At 24.7% G+C, this 20,917-nt stretch overlaps 1 protein-coding gene across 1 annotated transcript; it reads right to left on the bottom strand.

The window, feature by feature from the left end:
• Positions 1-3,118: 3,118 nt before the first annotated feature.
• On the bottom strand, positions 3,119-19,194 carry LOC112594251 (estradiol 17-beta-dehydrogenase 11-like). The gene is made up of 8 exons (XM_025338941.1): positions 18,968-19,194; positions 12,434-12,560; positions 12,204-12,357; positions 11,327-11,481; positions 5,358-5,535; positions 5,172-5,301; positions 3,751-4,003; positions 3,119-3,284 (listed from the first exon to the last, which is right to left on the bottom strand). The coding sequence occupies exons 2-8, from the start codon at positions 12,484-12,486 to the stop codon at positions 3,209-3,211; spliced, it is 999 nt and encodes a 332-aa protein (XP_025194726.1). The 5' UTR covers positions 12,487-12,560; positions 18,968-19,194; the 3' UTR covers positions 3,119-3,208.
• Positions 19,195-20,917: the final 1,723 nt, after the last annotated feature.

The following is a 20,917-nucleotide window of genomic DNA, read 5'->3' as shown; positions in this document are numbered from 1 at the left end:
TGATTACCGCGCATTACCAATCCATCGATCATTTAATGCGATACATCGTTAATTAAACTTACAGTCGCGTCAAATCAATACCTACATATGTGTGTGTGTATACGTTTTTAATTATCTATCATCAATCATAACATAAGTGACATATTATAGTATGTTGTGTAGTACGTATTACTGTATTAGTCATATCACACATTTGAACATCTATATTGACTGTATATATTGACACAAGGCAATCTGTGTGTCTGTGAACGGTTCACAGTCAAGTCTATGTATTGCATTGCGCACTCGTAGCTCTAAAATTTGGTACACAGGTAATCCTACACTCCTACTCACTTAGGGATGCGCACTTTAATTTCAACTCCTTAATCTAGGCATTTCAAAAAGAGGCTTCTACGAGAATTTTGTGGCTCTCGAAAAACGAATATCTTCTTGTTTGTGTGATGTGTTAGTCTGCAATGGTTTCAGAAAATAAAATTGTCATTAAAATTGCATTTTATAATTATTTTAGATTCGTATTTTATAATTAGCCAAAACCGCGCAAATTAGTGTACTAAAAATATGTGTACCTATCTAGTTGACATTTAACAGAGTTTAAGACACTCGCGGTAAGTCCGCCGGCATTATCCAAACACAATAAAAATAAAAATTGGTTATAACTTATAAGACTTCAATTTTTCTCAATGGTACCAACAGGAATCGAAATCGAATCAAATAAATAATATTATAATTACCCATGTACAATTATAATATAGTCATCTCCGTTTGATGACTTATCGAAGACCAGAGATTTTACTCGTACCTATTGACTTTATCCCAAGGCTTTCGGTGATACGTAGCAAACCGCGGGTTTCCGAGCTTTAGTATACGTACCTATTTAAGTATTTTGTCATCTGACAGAGAGGAGGATTTGACGGCCGTGTATTCGTCGGTACCCATAGCGTCCTCCGAACGTAGGTACATTACGCATTATGACCATACTAGTCTGGCGTATTATGGGAGTTGCTGTAAGATTGTAGATACAGAGACGACCTCCGACGGTTTGGTCTCCTATAAAGCGCAGACACTCAAGACATAACTACTCCCATAGGTAAGTATTACAACGCACCTATACGTCTCACTCGTTAATAGAACCGTTTTAAACGGTACCTAAATTCATTTAGCGAAACATGGTTTGTTTTTTTAAATGATGTTCAAGTCTTAATGTATAAAACATTTCATGCGTTCACTACTTCACTGTTTATAATATTGAACATGCAACATGCGTATATAGGCACTCATGTATGGTGTATAGGTACACATTACACAGTCATAATATTCATCACGTTCGAGTGATCCGCCGTTAGCGAAATCTTTGCACAAAATAAACCGGTCGCTGTCGTATTGATGTGCCCGTACATCGAACGCTCGGATGTGCGGCTGTGCGGGTGATCAGCATACACAACATTAACATTGTAATAAATCAATAATATTAATTATTTAATTGATAATTATTACCGAGAAAGAGATTCGTACCACGAGCGTGTGCGGGACGCATCGCGACGTAGATCGGGTGTGAAATATGATGAATGCATTTGGCGTGATAAATAATGCGTGGATGACCGAACGCGAGCGCCATGACGAGTGTAAAAAATAATGGATCGACCAAACTCGGTCTAGTAAAACGTACATTTCGTATCCTCGTCTTAAACCACGTTTAAAGATTAAATTTGTATAACCCGTAAACGGAATTAACGACGTCTTGATTAATTTTTATTTTTTTTATGTTTTCAATAAACATTTTTTTTTTTTTTTTTGTTAAACGCCGCTCATATACCGATAAATGATAGATGATATCACTGCGAATATAATACGTATTAATAGGTAAGATTAATTTTATTTTTAAACGACCATAGAAAAGTCTTACGGTAGGCGTAAGATGCGAATTACTCGAATTAGAAATAAGAATGACAGTAGCACGGTTTTGGATTATAATTAATAATCTACACGTTATTGCGCATACGATTGTACGGCGACCGACCAAGTTACGCGCTAGAGGCGAGGCGATAGAGCACGTCTGTTGTCGTGTCCATGGTCTAACACTGTATAAAACGTATACAATTAACCTACCTGTAATATTTTATGGATATCTACAAATCATTAAAACAAATTATATTGTACACGGTTTTTATTAAAACTTATTACACGCGTATTAACGCGGCTTGAGTAATTTCGCCAAGCAACAAAAAATTACGAGCCAATAGGGAGCTGAAGTTTATTAAATATTTGCAGTTGTCGATGAATATTTACACACGTGCGACACGACACGCGTAAAAGAGAAGTCACCCAAAAGGACTAGGCCATAAGTGGGCTACATTTGAAGTGCGCCTATATCTTCTATTTAAACGCAATAATAATATAATGTTGAATGAGACGAAAATTCGATTTTTAAGCTCTCAGGCCGACCATAATATAATATTTCACTAAAACCTGTGATCTTCGTTTGGTTTTTCTAAACATTATGGAAAATAATATGCTCCACACAATTTGTTGAACCGTTTTTATACTTAACACAAAAATCCATACGCTTGCGATAACTGATGCGAGATAAATCGTTCAAACGGCATTTACATATCAATCGTATCTAAAGTATTTAGTTGTAAATCATTCATTACACACATTTTATTAAACACATACGTATAAATATTTTCCGCTACGAAGACTGCTCACTTGTATATTCCCGTTGGTCGATTATTTACGGTTTAACAATAATCATAACATTGATTTAAAATTCAAACGATGCTTATAATACATATGGGGATATAGGGATAGTCAGATACCGTCACCATAATACATTATTTACACACGCATTTATTATAAATCATTTTTGATGGTATGTGTTTTGCTAGAAAAATATTTAATTTCAAAGTATCTTGTATTTATTATACAAACAATTATTTACAAAATTACAAATAGTAATAATAGTAGTTATAACTATTTTTAATAGTTATAACAAGCAAGAAGTATAACAATATTATATAAATATACAAAACCATAAATATCTTAAAATACAAATATAATTATTGTTGGAAATTCGGTCATCATTACATAACAACGAACATTAAAAAAAAAAAAAAAAAAAAAATAGTAGGTAATCAAGTTTTTTTAACAAATATTATCAAAAGTTTTATAGTATAATTATGTTAGAGGAAAAACAACTGGTACCTATAATTTAATCATCTGTGTGTGGGTCCAAGCCAGTGTCGATGAAATCTTTAACGTTCTGAATGAATTTTCCGGGCAACAGTCTATAAAATCATGGATACATTAGTATAATCAGATACAGGAGTCGGGAGTATAATCCTCATGTAGTCGTATAAATAACTTATTTTAAATCAATTATTTAGAACTAAATAATCGAAAATTGTACTAAATTTTTATTTTTATTATTTATTGAGCGAACATTATAAAATATTAAATAATTTATCGTGTTAATTAAAAATCTAAAATTGCCAATTCATATCACTACACAGTTGATGAATTTAAAAGTGGATACATTTATTATTGAGGATCAGAACAAGCATAATGAGGCATATAAACAATGTATCAGTTACAGATAATTTGTAGATTTCACATTAAAACTGTGTATCTCCACCAACGTTCATTAATTTTAAGTAGAAAGGGTTTAGATGTTAAGTCTGTTATCCTATACCTTACTTGAATACTTTGTAATAAAATAAGCATTCGCAAACCGCTCTGTATAATAATATATACCTGGATATCCGGTCGAGAGGCATCAGCATCCACGGTATACTGACTTCTTTGTAGTTACGCCTCATCGATTTTACAATTATATTGGCTACTTTTTCAGGCGATTGCATATCCAACAAGAATGGGAATCGATTTCTAGGTTTCTTAACTAGTCCTGTATTAACCATAATTGGGTAAACTGTAGTGAATTTGATTTCAGATTTATTGTTTTTCGTATCTCCAACTCTTAACTCTTCGTATAAGGCTTCCATGAGTCCTACAAAACCAGATATGTTATTATATTTAATGAGTCGTTGACAGTATTGAAAATAATAACTACATATAAAAATTGTATTTAATAAATATCATATGTAGATATATTAGAAATTTGATAAAATAATTTTAAAATGTATACCTATACTATAACTATAGACGTTTTAAAAGTACACAGTTGCGTATTAAATAATATTGCTATTTACAGAATGAATGATGTGTAAATAATATATTATAATAGTAAATACTTTCAAATAGTTTCTAGATGAAAATTATTTTATAACCTTATTTTATGAAGTAAAATATGTAAATAAATATTATACAATTTCTATTTAAGGATAACAAAACAACATTATATTCTAAGAACTATTACTTATTATTACGTGTTGCTAATAAATTAATATGTTGTAGGAATATTATATAGTTATCAACAACCTGCTGTTTGAAAATACAATAAAGAGTTTTTTACTTTTATTGCTGTCGTGCAAACATATTATTTACTGAGACATACTAAATTATAATATGTATATAATATACAATCTACCAAAATGGTAGGCAGTAGGTACGTCGTATTTATTATTTTATTTTGTTTCGTGAAACAAAACGTTATTTATTTAAAAAATCATTTAACTAATGTTCAACACGTAAATAGTTTCATAGGAGCAGTATTTTATATTTTCTGATGATGTAAATGTAATCAATATTTAATAATAAATATAATATTTTTCACACACAAATATTAAACCATAAAATGTGCACACAACGAATCGCAATAAAAAGTATACATATATTTTCACTATAAATTTATAGAACTTGTAAAATTAAAATTGAAACCAATAATAAATATCTTCATAAAATATACGTTTCAATGACTTCATAAAAACTTATAAAAAATGTAAAATATATATTATAATAAAATATCAGATGTGTATAATATACGATATTTCATTGCATAACAAAAGCATCTCATTGGATTACTCTCATTTTTTATGACCTTGGTTCTTGACTACCTTGAATACCACTGAAAACTCAAACGATTTGAAATTTATTAATAAAAAAGAGAGAGTTCATAATGTACACATTACATTTATTATATTTGTGTATAACGTTAGACGATGTTAAGTAACTGAATTTTTTAAATTATATTCGAATTGATAAATCAACTATATTACCTCTAACGGCGAATTTCGAAGCGCAATATGGAACAACATTTGGGAGTCCGATGACCCCGCACATTGATGATAAAGCGATTACGTGGCCATGGTTATTTTCAATCATGCTTGGTAAAAAAGCTTCCAGAGCCTGACAACAATTTTAAGTTTATACGTAGAATACAATTTTTTTAGCATTGAATTTACCCAAAAATGAGCTAAAACGTTGACGTTGAATATTTTTTCAATTGTCTCATGGCTTTGAGAAAATAATGGTCTACATGGCATGATTCCGGCATTGTTTACCAACACCGAGACGCTACCAACTTCCTGTTTAACTAAGGCTGCAGCATCCAAAACTTCTTGTCTATTAGATACGTCTACTCTGCAAAAACATTATTAATAGTAAATTCGAATATCAATACTTCTATAAAAGCAACAATTAGAACTAATTAGCAATCATTTTTTACAATTAAATTTGTAAATTTCATGTACAGCAAAAATTTTAATGCTTAAACTTTGTAAATTACCGTATATATATTTATAAAATATTATAGGTACCTCTTGAAATCAATAAATAAATTGAACATAATATTATAGTATTTAACGTTATATTTAAGGTAGATAGGTACCTACATTAATAGTAATTTAAATATTATAATATATTTAAAGTTACATATGTTTAGTAGATACCTATTAAATATATAAGATAAACAGTTAAATTGCTTATGTAACATACATTTCAATATATAGACAATATATAAGGTAAGTGCGTGGCTTAAGATATACTTTAAAGATATTGCAACATATTATCTAACTAAAAAATGATAGTAAAGGTAGTTACAACAAAAACGTGCAAAACTTTAAAAGTATTTGTCTTAGTTTCTAAAACTATAAAATTATCTAGAAATTTTAAATTTTAAATAAAATAGTGTATGACGAATTACTACTGAAAATATTTTACCGCTTAATTGATATCATCAAAAAACGTAACAAAATAAGACATATACTTTTTTATCTGGTTATTTTCATTATAATTAAAAACCTTAAATATACTAAAAATTAAATATGTTGTTAGTCTGTGACGTTATTAAGTATTTGTTTCACACACAAATATGTAATGTTCCATTACATATATTTCATACCATCAATTTAAGTAATGTGATTGATGGAGATTATTCACGCGAGGGTATAATTTTTTCTTCATTAGTTATTATTTAAGTCCAAGTACAATATATATTAATTGTTTGTGTCAAATATAATTGGTAAATATAAGGTGTACGGTGTACCTATAGGCTGCACAAATCCTTACAAAATAGATAATGTATACTAGTTAAATTTCCTTTTAAATTAAATAATTGATGGTCTGAAATAATAAACAGAATTTACAAGCATCATTATCTGTAGGTATTTTGCCATTATATTGTATAGAACCAGTTATAATAGATAGTTAAGTTTATGTCACAGATACTAATACTTTCACTTTGTAGTTTTGTTTGTGTATTAGATATCTGCTGGAGGGTGATATCTGGAGTTATACAATATAATAATATAAGTGACTTTAAATGATCGTGGTGGTGCGAGATTTAATGGTTGTAATGTATTGGTTAGAGGCAAACATGACTATTTTGTATCCTAATTTTGCTCTAAAGAAATAAAGTAGGAGTTGGATTTTGTTTACGAAAATTTCAGTTAAGGATATTTTGAGATTTATACATTTTGCGTTCACAACCATATACAGCATTTAAATAACATCATAATTTAATTTGTAATTTGTATTACTGAAACTTAATTAAAATGTAATACTATTACTAATAATTATTTAATGATATATTTTAAAAAGTATTAAACTAAATAATTTGATAACTTAAGACTGTATAAGTGGACTATTTCTATAGTTTTATTACAAAATTGAATTTTAGTTTAATTACTTTTGTTATAATTTATGGTTAAAAACAAATTTAAATATTAAGAAATTAAACTATACAATCGAAATAAAATAATACAATTGTATGAGAGTTTAAAAATGCTTGAAACAATTCAATATATACAATTCGAATGGCCTAAACCCAATTTCTATTGAATTTTCAATTTATTTAACTATTTTAAGTAGGTATTTAAGTTAATTTTAGAAAAACGATCCCAAATATTAAACACTAAATATTAAATTGAATACACTATAAGTCTATAACCCTCAAAATATTTATTTGTTAATCTATTTGACTAATTTTTTAGTTTATCGATTTTGATATTGATACACGATTAGTGTTAATTTTTATGTTCATTGTTCATAGGATACGGAGCTACAATATTTAAACTATTAGTTATTGATAAAAATTTTAATTAAAAATAAAGAATAATTTTTTATAGCATACAATTTTGATCGTACATAACACATGCTACTTAAAAATCCTCAGTGTGTTTCTAAGCTAAGAAGATTCTTTTAATTCAAATAGTTAATTTATAATACTCTACGACACAGATTTGCTTCCTGTGTTAAATGTTATTAAAAAAAATAATAATTAATAAGGCTCGAATTTTGTAGCAAATGCTTCTTTTAAGGTGAGTATGATAGAAAGATAATTCTTATAAATAAATACGTTTTGAATCGTTCCAATTTTAATGAAGTAAACTTTTTTTTGCTTTTTTCGACAAAACCTGCTTTTTATTGCTTTTCCCCTATTTGGTTCTTTTTCTTGATTTTTACATGTTTTTCTTGAAAATTTAACTTATTTATATATATATATATTAAACTTGGACTATATTTTTATAACCAAAAATTATAAAACCAGTGAAAAAACCAGTAAATAATGTATAATTGACAAAATAACTATGGTTATTGTGCCGAAATAATTTTATCTACAATTATCTATAGTTGTATTTACATGAATTCAAATGAATTAGTTCATATGAAATATGCACCGATTACATCGGTTGACGTGGAAAGGTCTTTTTCTATGTATAAAAATATATTAACACCCAATAGAATGAGTTTTAATGAAAGTAACTTGACTATATAATATATGGTCTTGAATTCCATTTTTAATATTTAATTTTATGTGTAATTGAAATTTATTATTTTAGAATTAAATTTAATAAATGCTTTTTTTTGCATTTTTGGAATTATTTTTCTACAAAATCCGAGTCCTAATAATTAATAAATACGGTTGTTTAGTGATGTTTCAGTCAAATCACGTATTGAGCAATTGTAATATGGAGATTGAATATGTGCATCAAGACCTAAGTCAATGTCATTCGTGATTTTTGATTAGGTCAACGTCATTTGTTATTATACTATTTACGATTAAATATAAATAAAAGAACTATACATTTCTTATAATAATATACAATTTATAAGCTCCTACACCTTGATTTATGTGGTTATTATGCAATAATATTATTTGTATTTATTGTATATAATTAGGGCTTACAGTAAACAAAGACAATTCTACATACTGTGAATATTTAATATAATACTTTAAAAAATCAGCATCAGTCAAGATAAATTTATTTGATACCCATTATTATTAAATTCATTAACACTTCTCTTACGTCATAAATTACGAAATTAAAAAAAAATATATGACTTTAATTACAGGACTTTATTATATATTATAATGTACCATTATTATTTTCTTAGCAATAAAAATATAAATATAGATATATGTATATAAAAAAAAAATACGATAAATTAACCATTATTATTTATAGACTTATTTTCATCGAGGAATAAATTTAAAAAAAATATTTTAATTATTTTGAAAATTTCTGAAAATATTTAATTTTTGACTCTTTTAAAATACAAAAATATAAACTAATCCAATTTGCTTACTTATCGTGTATACAAAAAATAAATTATTTTATAACTACTAAATGTAAAGACCCATTCAGAATCTAATGTATAGTGTTTTTAACTTTTAACATGAAGTGAAAAGTACCATGAAAATGACTCAATAATTAAAATAAATTAAATTAATTGTATATAGACTATTTTTAAACGATTTATAATTATTCAATTTATAATTATTTAGTTTAAGTTAATTGTAAAATTTTAAATGATTTATTCGTTTTAATTATTTACTTTAGTAAATACAACTTAAAAACAGAGAATTAATCTAATAGTAACAAAAATTGAATAATTAAAACTAATTATGTACTTCCTGTAAAAAACAGTGAATCATATAATTATATGAATTGTATAAAAATGTTAGTACAAAAATATCTTATTTTGAAACAACTTTATAATATATGTATTTTTTTATTTATTTATACCTATACAATATACTGTATATATGTACATAAACCTATAATTTAGTTAAAATATTTTATGTTCTTAATTTTTTCTTATACCTATACAATATAATAAAGTGCACCATGATGTAAATTTAAAATTAAATGAAAAATATATATATTTGAATAATAATTTGTGTATTAGTTTTCAACGCAAATTTTATTATTAGATTTTTATTTTCTTAAAAAAAATAAATATACTGTTTAAAATTGAAATATAATAATTGCACTTTAATTATACTTGTTACATTTTTATATCGTTATCATTAAACATTTAGGTACGTGATTATTGCGAGGCTGAGTGAATGAATAGCAACTAGTCAAAGAAAAATTCTATTTCAAATATCTAAATCCAAAATTTTGTTTTACATCATTTTTTATATTTTGAGATTTTTGCTTATTAAAGCATAATTGTGCATAACTTCGGTTTTTAAAGCGTTTTATTTAACTATTCTACAAACATAAAAAATTGTTAATAAAAAAAATGTATATAAGTATTTTATCAACATTTTAACGTGTAAGCTTAGCTCTTTTTTATTTATTTATGAATTTATCCTTACTAAATTATCTGATAATATCAATTTGGAAACAATGTATCATATTTTGTAATTATGCAAAAGAAGAAAAATTAATTAGATAAATAATCATTAAATAAAAATTTCAATAATTTAATTGAAATTATTATTTGTTTAAAAGTATATTTCGTATTTTTTAGTGCTTTCTTGTGCGTATTTTAAAGATTTAATTCCCTCGGTCTAACTCATTATCAAACCCGGATTAATGAGAAGCAGAGAGGCACGGTCCCGGAGTCTACTGATTTAGGAGGCCCATCTTTATCTCCAATATAAATATATATATTTTTAATGCGTTAAAAAAAGTTATAAAAAAAATTATTTTAGTGGGTACAGTAAATAATTTATAATTATAAAATATAAATGTTCTTAATTTTATATTACGAAAAATTACTAAATGATAATAAATATTAAATTGTTATTCTAATAATTGATATTACGTATTCTTGATCTATTCGCATGAGGTGCCCATATATAATAAAAATAATTGTTCGGCCGAAAAAGTATTTTCCAAATTAACAAGAATAAAAAGTAAGTATATAGAACAAGCCAGTCTAAGAAAAATTTAACATCATTAATGATATTATATTCAGAAAATTATATCTTGCAATTGATCGATTTCAATGAAACTATTCAACAATTTGCAAAATAAAACCAAGGAAAATCTTTAAATTATTATTCTTTTAAACAAATTATGTTTATATGTATATAATAAATTATCATATAACTATTAATTTATATAGCCTTATATTATATTTTTTGTCCTGAAACAAAATGTGTTTACTATCATTGTATTTTATAACTTTATTAATTTATAAATCATAATTAATATAATATTGGTAATTGATATATTATCATGAATATGATTTTACTGAAGTATTTTAATAATGAGACGTATATGAAATGTGTGCTTGTTTTTTGCTATGGTAGATAACAGCGCCAACATCGACGTTAATCTCGGATATTTTTAAACGCAATGAATTTGATAATACCTTTTCAATACTTTTATAATTAATGCTTTAACTGATTTAAAAATTATAAATTTCTTAAAATCTATATAATTCAAAAATCTTCTCGCGACCCACCAAGAATTGGCTCACGATCCATCAGTGGGTCGCGATCTAAGTTTGAGAAACGCTGTTATAGGGCACAATATTATGTTAGCCGCGGGTGCCATAATTTGTAAATCCGGTACCGCACTCCAAGAATATTTATAAAAACATAATATAATAATGCTTAATACTACGGTTATTAATTATAAAAACTAAATATATGGTTTTATATTGGTGGGTGAATGTATAAAAATATTCTTACTTATAAGTGTAAACACGTTTGTAACCTTTAAGCTTAAGAATTTGTTTTGTTTCATTATTTCCTTTTTCGTCTAAATCCCAGCATACAATAATTGCATTTTGTATGGCAAACAATAATGCCAATTCTCGACCAATACCGTGACCCGCTCCAGTTATCTAAAAAAAAAGTTATAAGACGAGATTAAAATTTTATTGTTGATATTGGAAAAAAAATAACCATTACGTATTTTAATTAATTGTTATTAATTGCATATGTATTTATGTAGCACAAAAATAAATAATAACATATTAACATTAATAAGGCTTTATTAAATGTATTTAAATGAATATTTAAGTTTTCGACACATGTCAATATCAAACTGGTTTTTGAAATCATAATAAATTAAGAGTGTTGTATATGTAGTTTATGCCGTGATAAAAAATGGTAAATAGGTACGTAACAAGCTACCTTATAACAATATTATTATTATAATTTAACATGCGTGTGGAATAAACAGTGGTTTCGTAATGTTTTTCAATAAATCTTTTTCGCGAGAAAGGATTGCTTATATGACTGTATAATAATTTATGTGTAGGTTTGTGAAATATTATAAGACGTCTTCAACAAATGCAAGTCTTGTGAAACATTGAAACTATCTCTAAAAAACACTAAGGATGTATATGATACGAGTATATTTTATAGTTCAACTCCATAATCATTTCGCCATTATATTATTTTATATTTTTACAATTAAACACAATACCAATAAGGATACCCATGAACTATCTACACCAACTATGTATCAAATTTAAAATCAGTTATAACATTAATTAGAGTATATATTCTTATATATTATATACATAACACCATATAATAGACTATATACTAAATAACTTACTAAAACAATTTCATCTTTAAGTGATTTTTCTAATGGTGGTAAAAATGTACGTATAATGGACTCAACAGTAGTATAAATGAATTTTAAAACCAATAGAATTAACTCTACGAGTAATAAGCCAGCATAAGCCACTGAATTCCCCATAGAATTCGACCTAAAAATAAGCAATCAGTATATAATTTTCGTTTCATAATATTTATTTGTAGGATACTAGATTCATTTTTACTTACCTATACCTCTTAAGAGGTGGATGAGTTGACTCTTTTTTATTTTCTGTCATCATGATTACTGATAGCCTTGTATTGATGACTGTTTAAATTAATATTTTTACTTCATTCGAATAGTATTAATGCTCACCTAAAATATATATATATAAATACGTAATATTACTTGTTGTATAATTATAACAAAATATTTGTGCAGAATATAAACATTATATGTTTAAACTTAAATATACTAAAGTTTCTTTATGCGTAATAGGTACCTATATATTTTTTTAGTAATGCATTTAATTTAAGTATTTAATACAATAATAATAGGTATATCCTAACTTTTTAATCAATTTTGTGTTTAAGAATTAAGATAAAATATTTTTATATAGATGAAATTTTTTAATTATATACTATATTTAAATAAAACTATAATATTGCAAGAATAATCATATTTCAGCATGAGAAGCTCATAAAGTTATAATTTACGATAAGTTGAATTATAAATCACAATTATGTCGGATTACTACCCTATCACTTTACAACTATTTATCTAAGTTTCCAAAACTTAAAAACTAAAATGCATATAAATAAAACCATTGATTAAACATAAGATGTTTATAGCTCAAAAAATTCACACTATTCAACGTATGAAATCAAAAATATAGAGAAATGCAAAAACTTTCTAAAAAATCATTATAATATAAAATTATAAGTAGGTAATTATATTCATTTGCACAAATAACATATGTTAATGCCGACTCAATATTATATTTATATTTTTTTTTTAACACATTAACTGAGATAATCGATAATTATGGATGGTTATACGTTGAATTACTTATTTTTATATTTTTTACATAAATCAGAAATTGATATTCTTAATAATTATTACTTTTAATAACTGCATCAATTTTTAGTATAACCATATTGATGATTAAATAGTAACGATTAATAATTATAATACATTAAGTCGTAAAATAATCATCTCGTAAGTAATTATTAATTATTATTGCACAATTTAAGTGAATATTTTCTAAAATAACTAATGAAAGTGGAATTATATTTCCTGTAATAATTTTATTCTAGAGTTTGAATTTCTTGTACTATCACTTATCGAGATGCACATACCTATTCATATATAATTATATAGATGGTGATATGTTTCACGTAAGATAAATCAACATTTATAATATTTTTTTAAAACTTATTTTCGTAGTTATCTCTTTGCGATTGAATACATGTTAATATTTATCAAAGTTAGAAATGATAAAATTAATTATGAATTACGAATAAATTACTCTGCAGTAGATAACAAAAATAATAATAGGACATTCATTTATTTTTTTTAATTATTCTTCATCTAATAAATAACATTTAAATATTTTAAAATGGTAAGATTTAAATAATTATAACAAATCATATAGATTTTACTATAACCTACAGTATACAAGATTTGCACATAATGCTGTAAAAATATATTTATTATAAAATTACTTAAAAAACCAGAATACCTGAGTATCTATCCTTTACTTAAGACTTTAAATGATGCAAGGAATACATCAGTTTTTAAATACATTCTTATATGCTTATGTGACTACTTTTCGGAAATATAAAAGGTTGTTTACTATCCTGTTGTTAACATAGCCCATATATGGTGACTAGTGATGAATACAATTTTATTATGCGACTAAATTGTTATTTACGATATTTTATTTTTATACAATTTATAGTTTATTTTAATATTAAATTTAATAATTTAGATAAAATTTCGAAAGAGGATAGGTTTGAGTTACCAAATATCAACTATTTTATTCGATTAATGTTAAATCATAGATTATTTTTACATGGAGTTTTATAATAATATTATAATTAGTGTCCTATATTAAACTTATCTTGGAATAGTCTTGTTTAATAAGATGATTTAACATTTTAATTTAATTTACATTTATAATATTATTATTTCATATTTGTTAATATACATCTATCCTGAGTAGAAAATGATAGAATGAGAAGAGTACCAAATACCTGGATCTATGAATCTATATCCTGTTTGAATTTATTACTTATTATCAATTAGATAATATATTGTATCTGCTTAACCGTACGTATTAGTATTATTGCAATAAATTTACTCATAATAATATCCATACCTAAACGGTTAATTGTAAAATAAAAAATTTAATTAACATTGTTAGTAAGTGAATTAAAAAAAGTCAAGATTTTATTTGATTACTAAAGATGTTTAAAGTAAAATATTTCTAAGAGAAATTTAATGTATAGGTAATCTTTACAGATAATTCACTACGTAAGCAATACATCCGATGTTCATAATGTGAATAAAATCGTGACAATATTGAAAGTTTATTACGTAATACAAAATACCATTTAAATTTTTTTCATTTTTTCATACATGACTGTAGTATAAACATATAGATAAATTATAAGTAAATAATATTGTTAAGTTTTTATAAATTTAACATACATAACCATTTTCAATTTTTCGTTATATTCGAACCTATATAATTTTATGTGATAATAACTTTAACACGATATAATTTCAAGAATATTTTTATGAACCTAGTTAAACATAAATTGAAGTAAATGATTATTATCACAATGCTTTTTAAACTAATTCCAGTGCTTGTTAAATGTTAAAATATTCTTAGATGACCTATACTGGTATTACATATGATACCTACCATATGTACAATATAAAATACAAAATTATAGGTATAATAACCTGTAACATAATAACTGATTTTAATATGTTAATAATAATTGCATTGTTAAAATTTAAAAAAAAGTGTATGGACTGGAAAAAAATGAGAGTATGTATCAAATCAGAAAAAGTAGAACAGTAAAGTAGAACGCAAAATAAACGAAACATTATAAATTCCTATAAAGACGTTTGAATATTTAAATATACCTAATAGAAAATTAAAAATGACTAATTTCATTACTTGAAACTTAATTTTTTTTATCTATATGTATTTTTATTTTATTTTTCCGTAGTATTATATGCAATAATATAATACAACTTGTTATAGACGAAAACATTTTATTTAGTATAAAAATTATTTGTTTCAAACTTCATGAAAGTAATAATAATAATATATTAAATGTGTAAAGTTATATATCAAATAATTTGGAGATCGTATAAATTATTATCCAATGATATAAAATAAAAACTAATAATTACAATTTATATACGTTATTATAACATAACTAACATTACATTCAATATCAATTAATATCAAAAATTGTATTATATAATAATATAGTAATAAATATAAATTTAACAAAGCTTAGTTTTATCAATAGATATCCAAGAGACAGAATTTGCATCTACAGAACTAACCTGATTTGATAATATGTTTTTTAAATTGAAATAAAAAAACTGTTCGAATTTATTTGATAGTTTCAAAGTTTAACCGAGACTACAAAAAAAACCAGACTTGCAATTCTGTACATAGTTTAAATATTAATGATAATTCATATTACGATTTAATTAATATTAAATATCATAATATATTTATTTATGATTAAATATAAATACCATAAACCATATAATTATTATTTTTTTTCTTACATAATTAAAATTTAAAACTTTATTTTCCTTTATTCTTTAATTAAACGCAATAGATACATTTCATACAATATTTAAAATTGATATTAAACTTAAGATACTTTAATTAATTCTCATTTTATATAAAAATTGAGGACTATAACTTGAAATATATGATTATATATATATTGTATATACCTGTTTTGATTGTTATAATTAATACATTTTATTAATTGTGATAACTGATAACCTTTAAGCAATAAAAAAAATTACGAGTACTTAACAAATAATATTCGTTGTAGTATTATGTATAAATAAAATCATGAACATTTTAAATTCAATGATTTATTCATTATGTACATTAAACGATCTTGATGAAGATTGTGTTTTGAAAATTTTGAAATACAAGATAATTTGAACTAAAATCATATACTTATCTATATTATCAAATAATAATTAATATAATATTTCTTCGTATATTTTTATGATTAACTGATATTATAATTTTACTATTATTTCTAAAGATGAAAACAGATTAATATATAGTTCCATTTTATCTAAATAGAATATGATAATTTAAGTAACAACAGAATTTTTTAAGTTTCTACGGTTAATATTTTTTTAATAATAATAAAATAATATACTTGTTATCATATCGTTAAAATTTGAATTTTAAACATTACATAAAAATGTATGTAATTTTACTAGTAATTCCAGTAGAAAAACTTTAAAATTTGTTTTACAATACCAACTTACAAACAAAAATGTTATTATAGGTACATGATAAATAAAAAAGACAATTTAAAGCCTATAAATGTCACTCAGTGAAAATACATTGAAAATTATATCTGATAAATTATAATTATAAATTTCAAGTTACTGTGATTATTCATTTTTTGAATTATATACAACTAAATGAAATCGATTTTGTCGAAAGCTGTTTTTGCGTAAATTTAACAATACTTCCATAATTAAATTTTGTTTTATCGATTGTTTTTAAAATTATTGACCTTCCAAAGTATAAACTATATCTAATTTTCTACCCAAAAACACCCTCAACATTGCAGATTGAAGTATTTTTCTTCTATAAAAGAATGTCTCCAGATACACATAAAAAAATATATAATTGACTATGATATAACCAACATATTCATAGATCCGCGTAGAATTAAAAATCTTAAATTTTGCATAATTTAGCCATAGATAAATAACTCATAGTTCTTAACGTACTGCGATGTATATCTATATAATATATTTTATTAGTATTGAATTATTAAAATTTTGAGAGTAAGTACAAACATTACTTTTACTACACAGTACATTAAAAAAAATAAAAAAATATTGTTAAAATAATTTATTAACATAGGTATTAATAATTTTTTTTCGCAAAAAACAGTAACCATTAAAATGTATTTCAATCATTTTATGGTATATAAAAATGGCAAAAAAAAAACGAATTGATATAGCATAAATGAAAGCCACACATTCCTATATATCAATTTATTTTTTAAAGATTTCACTTTCCTTAAAATTTACGTAGGAACTAGTTAGCAAAAGTAATGCCTTCCAGCAATGATGCAGTATTCAAAATATTGAAACCAGTAAAACTAGTATAATATATAGTAGATATACATACTAAAAATATAATATTCTGTATGGTACATTTTTACTAGATTAGGTACCGTTTTTATAACAGCTGAGTACTACCCATATGTTTTTCAAAGTATCCAAATTTATTTATTGTTCATTGATCAGCTTAAACATTCCCATTAAAATTGTATATTAAATATTTATGACTATAAAATCATGATACATCATGGTTTTATAAAGGTATCCTAAGTTTTTTTTTTTTTTTTAATGATATAGAACTAAAAAAAAATCAACATGTTAAATTTTGAAGTATAGTTTATGATAATATTTAAGAATGTAAACAGGATACATCATACATGTAATTACGGAAGATTTTACCGTTGTTTCAAACGTTTTTATCGTACATTTGAATGCTATTTCAAGAATGAAAAATGTATTCTAACTAAACTGAGCTCAATTTACAATATTATTAATTAAACAAGTGCATAACAAAACACTTAAACAAGAAGGTAGGTACCTTAAATTAATTTCATCGCTTACTAAAAGAATAATTATGGTAGGTAAAATTATCTTAAAATCCAAGTTATAACTCTAAAATCTAAATGTTATTTATAAAATCTAAAAAATGTTTGATATAAAAAAAAAAACTTATTTTACAATAACTCGTACTTTAAATTTTACATAGAAATTACGTACTAATTAATTGTAAAACACTAAAATTGCATACTTTATTTATGGTTTCGTAATATTATATGAGTAACATTTTTACGTTGTCGTATAACACAATAATACTTCAAACTGACCTATTAGAATTATTTTTAAAATCAATATTAGTCACTAAACTAGTGATTAGTGAACATAGTTGCAAACTAGCGTTCATGAATTCAACGGCAGTTCTGCAGTATAATCGTATAGATAACCATAACCACGGTCGACTTTATGATATTATCGGTACACCGGGTTACTTCAGAGCCCATAAAATCAATATTACCGTCTTCTACAGCACGAGTGCAGTCACGGTTTACTCTGCCTCTGTATAAGTACACGAATATTATACAGGAAATAATATAAATAATATAATAATTTATAACAATTTAGACATTTTGTATAGGTACATTTTACATATTATTATCTATTAAAATTTAATAATCGCGTGACAGTCACAAACGTGTGATTCAGCTACACGTATACCTGATATAATAATATAAAATTGAATTAACCAAAATTGTATTTTTTTTCCAACTAACTGCTATTTAATATAAGCTAAATACTTGTAAATTTTTTATTTAGACACGTGATTCAGTAACTATATCAATTTGTCCTTAGACTCCTACGATATTTTTTTCTAAAAACGGTATCTTTGACAAAACTATTAAAACAAAATTCGGATCACTTACTTTATTTTATTTTTGTCGAAGAAACGTTCACTAAGTATGTAGTGCTTGCTTTAGGTAGTGTTATTTTTTATACGAAAATTTTGGTTCGGATTCTCTGACAGGTACGATGTTTTTACGGAAAGCACCTACAGACCACTACTACAACTGACAAGTAGGTAGGTACTGAAACTGCCGTTCACACACGTGTGAACACACTGTCGCGGCAATATAATACGCACTGAAGTCTGAAACGCTTTCTTGTTCAATATCGTGCGGTCTCCCGTGACAACAACTTTCCACCTCTTCGCCAATCATTTTAAACGTTATCCAGTTATAGTGTTATTATGTTTTACGCTTTCCTTTCTTTTCTTTTTTCGCTACCGTAATTTCGCGGAAACTAGTGTTATAATAATTTTCAATGGTTTTGAAAATAATGTTACATCGAACAAAAATAACGAGGATCTATAAAAACTTCATGATGGGTACCTGCCACATATATGTTATTTAAGTATATATGCTTAGAACTATGTTCGTGTTTAATATAGGTAGACAGGTACCTACTTTTTTAAAGTGGAAGTCCTAGAATTCTATTATTAGTAACTTTGTAATTACGCATAGGTATATAACATACCTACGATTACAATTCAAACGTGGACGAAGGAACAATTTTCCATAATTAATATCTAGTATGTAATAATATTTATAGTGAAAGTTAATAGAATATTTTACTATCTAATACAGATAGTAGTTTAAATTTCAAAGAAAAGTATATTGATAAGATGATTGGATTATTTATTTCCTGCTCCATTATATTCATATATTTCACATAGTAAGTATCTAAGTACTCAAACAGTTATCATTATTGTCCATTATGATGATAATAAAATACGTTAATAATGTACACATTTTTGTGCCATACTTAAATTTTATCTCATAATTCTTATTATTTATTATGTGTATACTGTGTAAAACAATTTTATGAAAAAGAAAATACAATGTATAATATTGAATGCATTATTTTTAATTTTAATACAATATTATATTTCATAGTTCAAAACGTTTTAAAAATATTATACATGGTTTATACATTTTATCTATACTCTAACAATATTTAAGTATTCTCAATATTAGAATTTTATGAACTGTATAACTTAAATAGATACAAAGACAGGTGACAGCTACTGGTTACTGGCTAGTGGCTATACTATAATTGTACATTACTATATTTACTAGCTCGATAGGAACCTTCAGTACCTTCAGTCATGACATAAGTAGATGGCTGAGTGGTTAATATTATTTTTAATTTATTTATAATTTTTATTAATTTTTATTCATAATTTCTATTATCAGCATTTATAAGAAAATAAAAATTGAAAACTTCAATTATTTATAAATAGCTTAGAGTTAGAATATTTTGAAAATTATACCATACATAGAAAATGATTATATAGTGAAAATTTCAAGTTCCTGCTATATTTTATTTTTGTAATTAAAATAAAATAACTTAATTTTATCAAAAAAAGGTTTAGCACAAAAAATTCACATTTTTTCTTAATTTTTTATTTTTTCCTGATAACTAAGAAAAGTAGGTACTGGGAATTTGTTACTTTTGAACTCCCCCCTCTTAACATACCAACAAGAACAAGATACCACCCCAAAAGTTGAAAATCAAAGCATTTTTATGACCTTGAAATTTGTAAGAGACACAAATAAAAAGAAAAAACTCGCATCATTATAAAATAAATATATACTTTTGCTTCTCTAAGAATCTAAAACAAAATCATTAAATTCAAATCTAATTTATAGTAATAATTCCTGTTGTATTTTTTGTTTTCCCAATTATTTTGATAAAATACTAGATATTTGTTACTCTTAAAAAGTACTTTTAACCCCAAAGTATCAACTACAGTCAATTTGCTAACAGAATCTACCCTTAAATTTTAATATTGAAGTATTTATACAAAACTTAAA

This window comes from Melanaphis sacchari, unplaced genomic scaffold, assembly GCF_002803265.2.
Source record: "Melanaphis sacchari strain LSU unplaced genomic scaffold, SCAv2.0 Contig225_pilon_pilon, whole genome shotgun sequence".
NCBI classification, from domain to species: domain Eukaryota; kingdom Metazoa; phylum Arthropoda; class Insecta; order Hemiptera; family Aphididae; genus Melanaphis; species Melanaphis sacchari.
The sequence above is the reverse complement of the archived record's forward strand: the minus strand, read 5'-3'. Positions and strand labels throughout refer to the sequence as shown.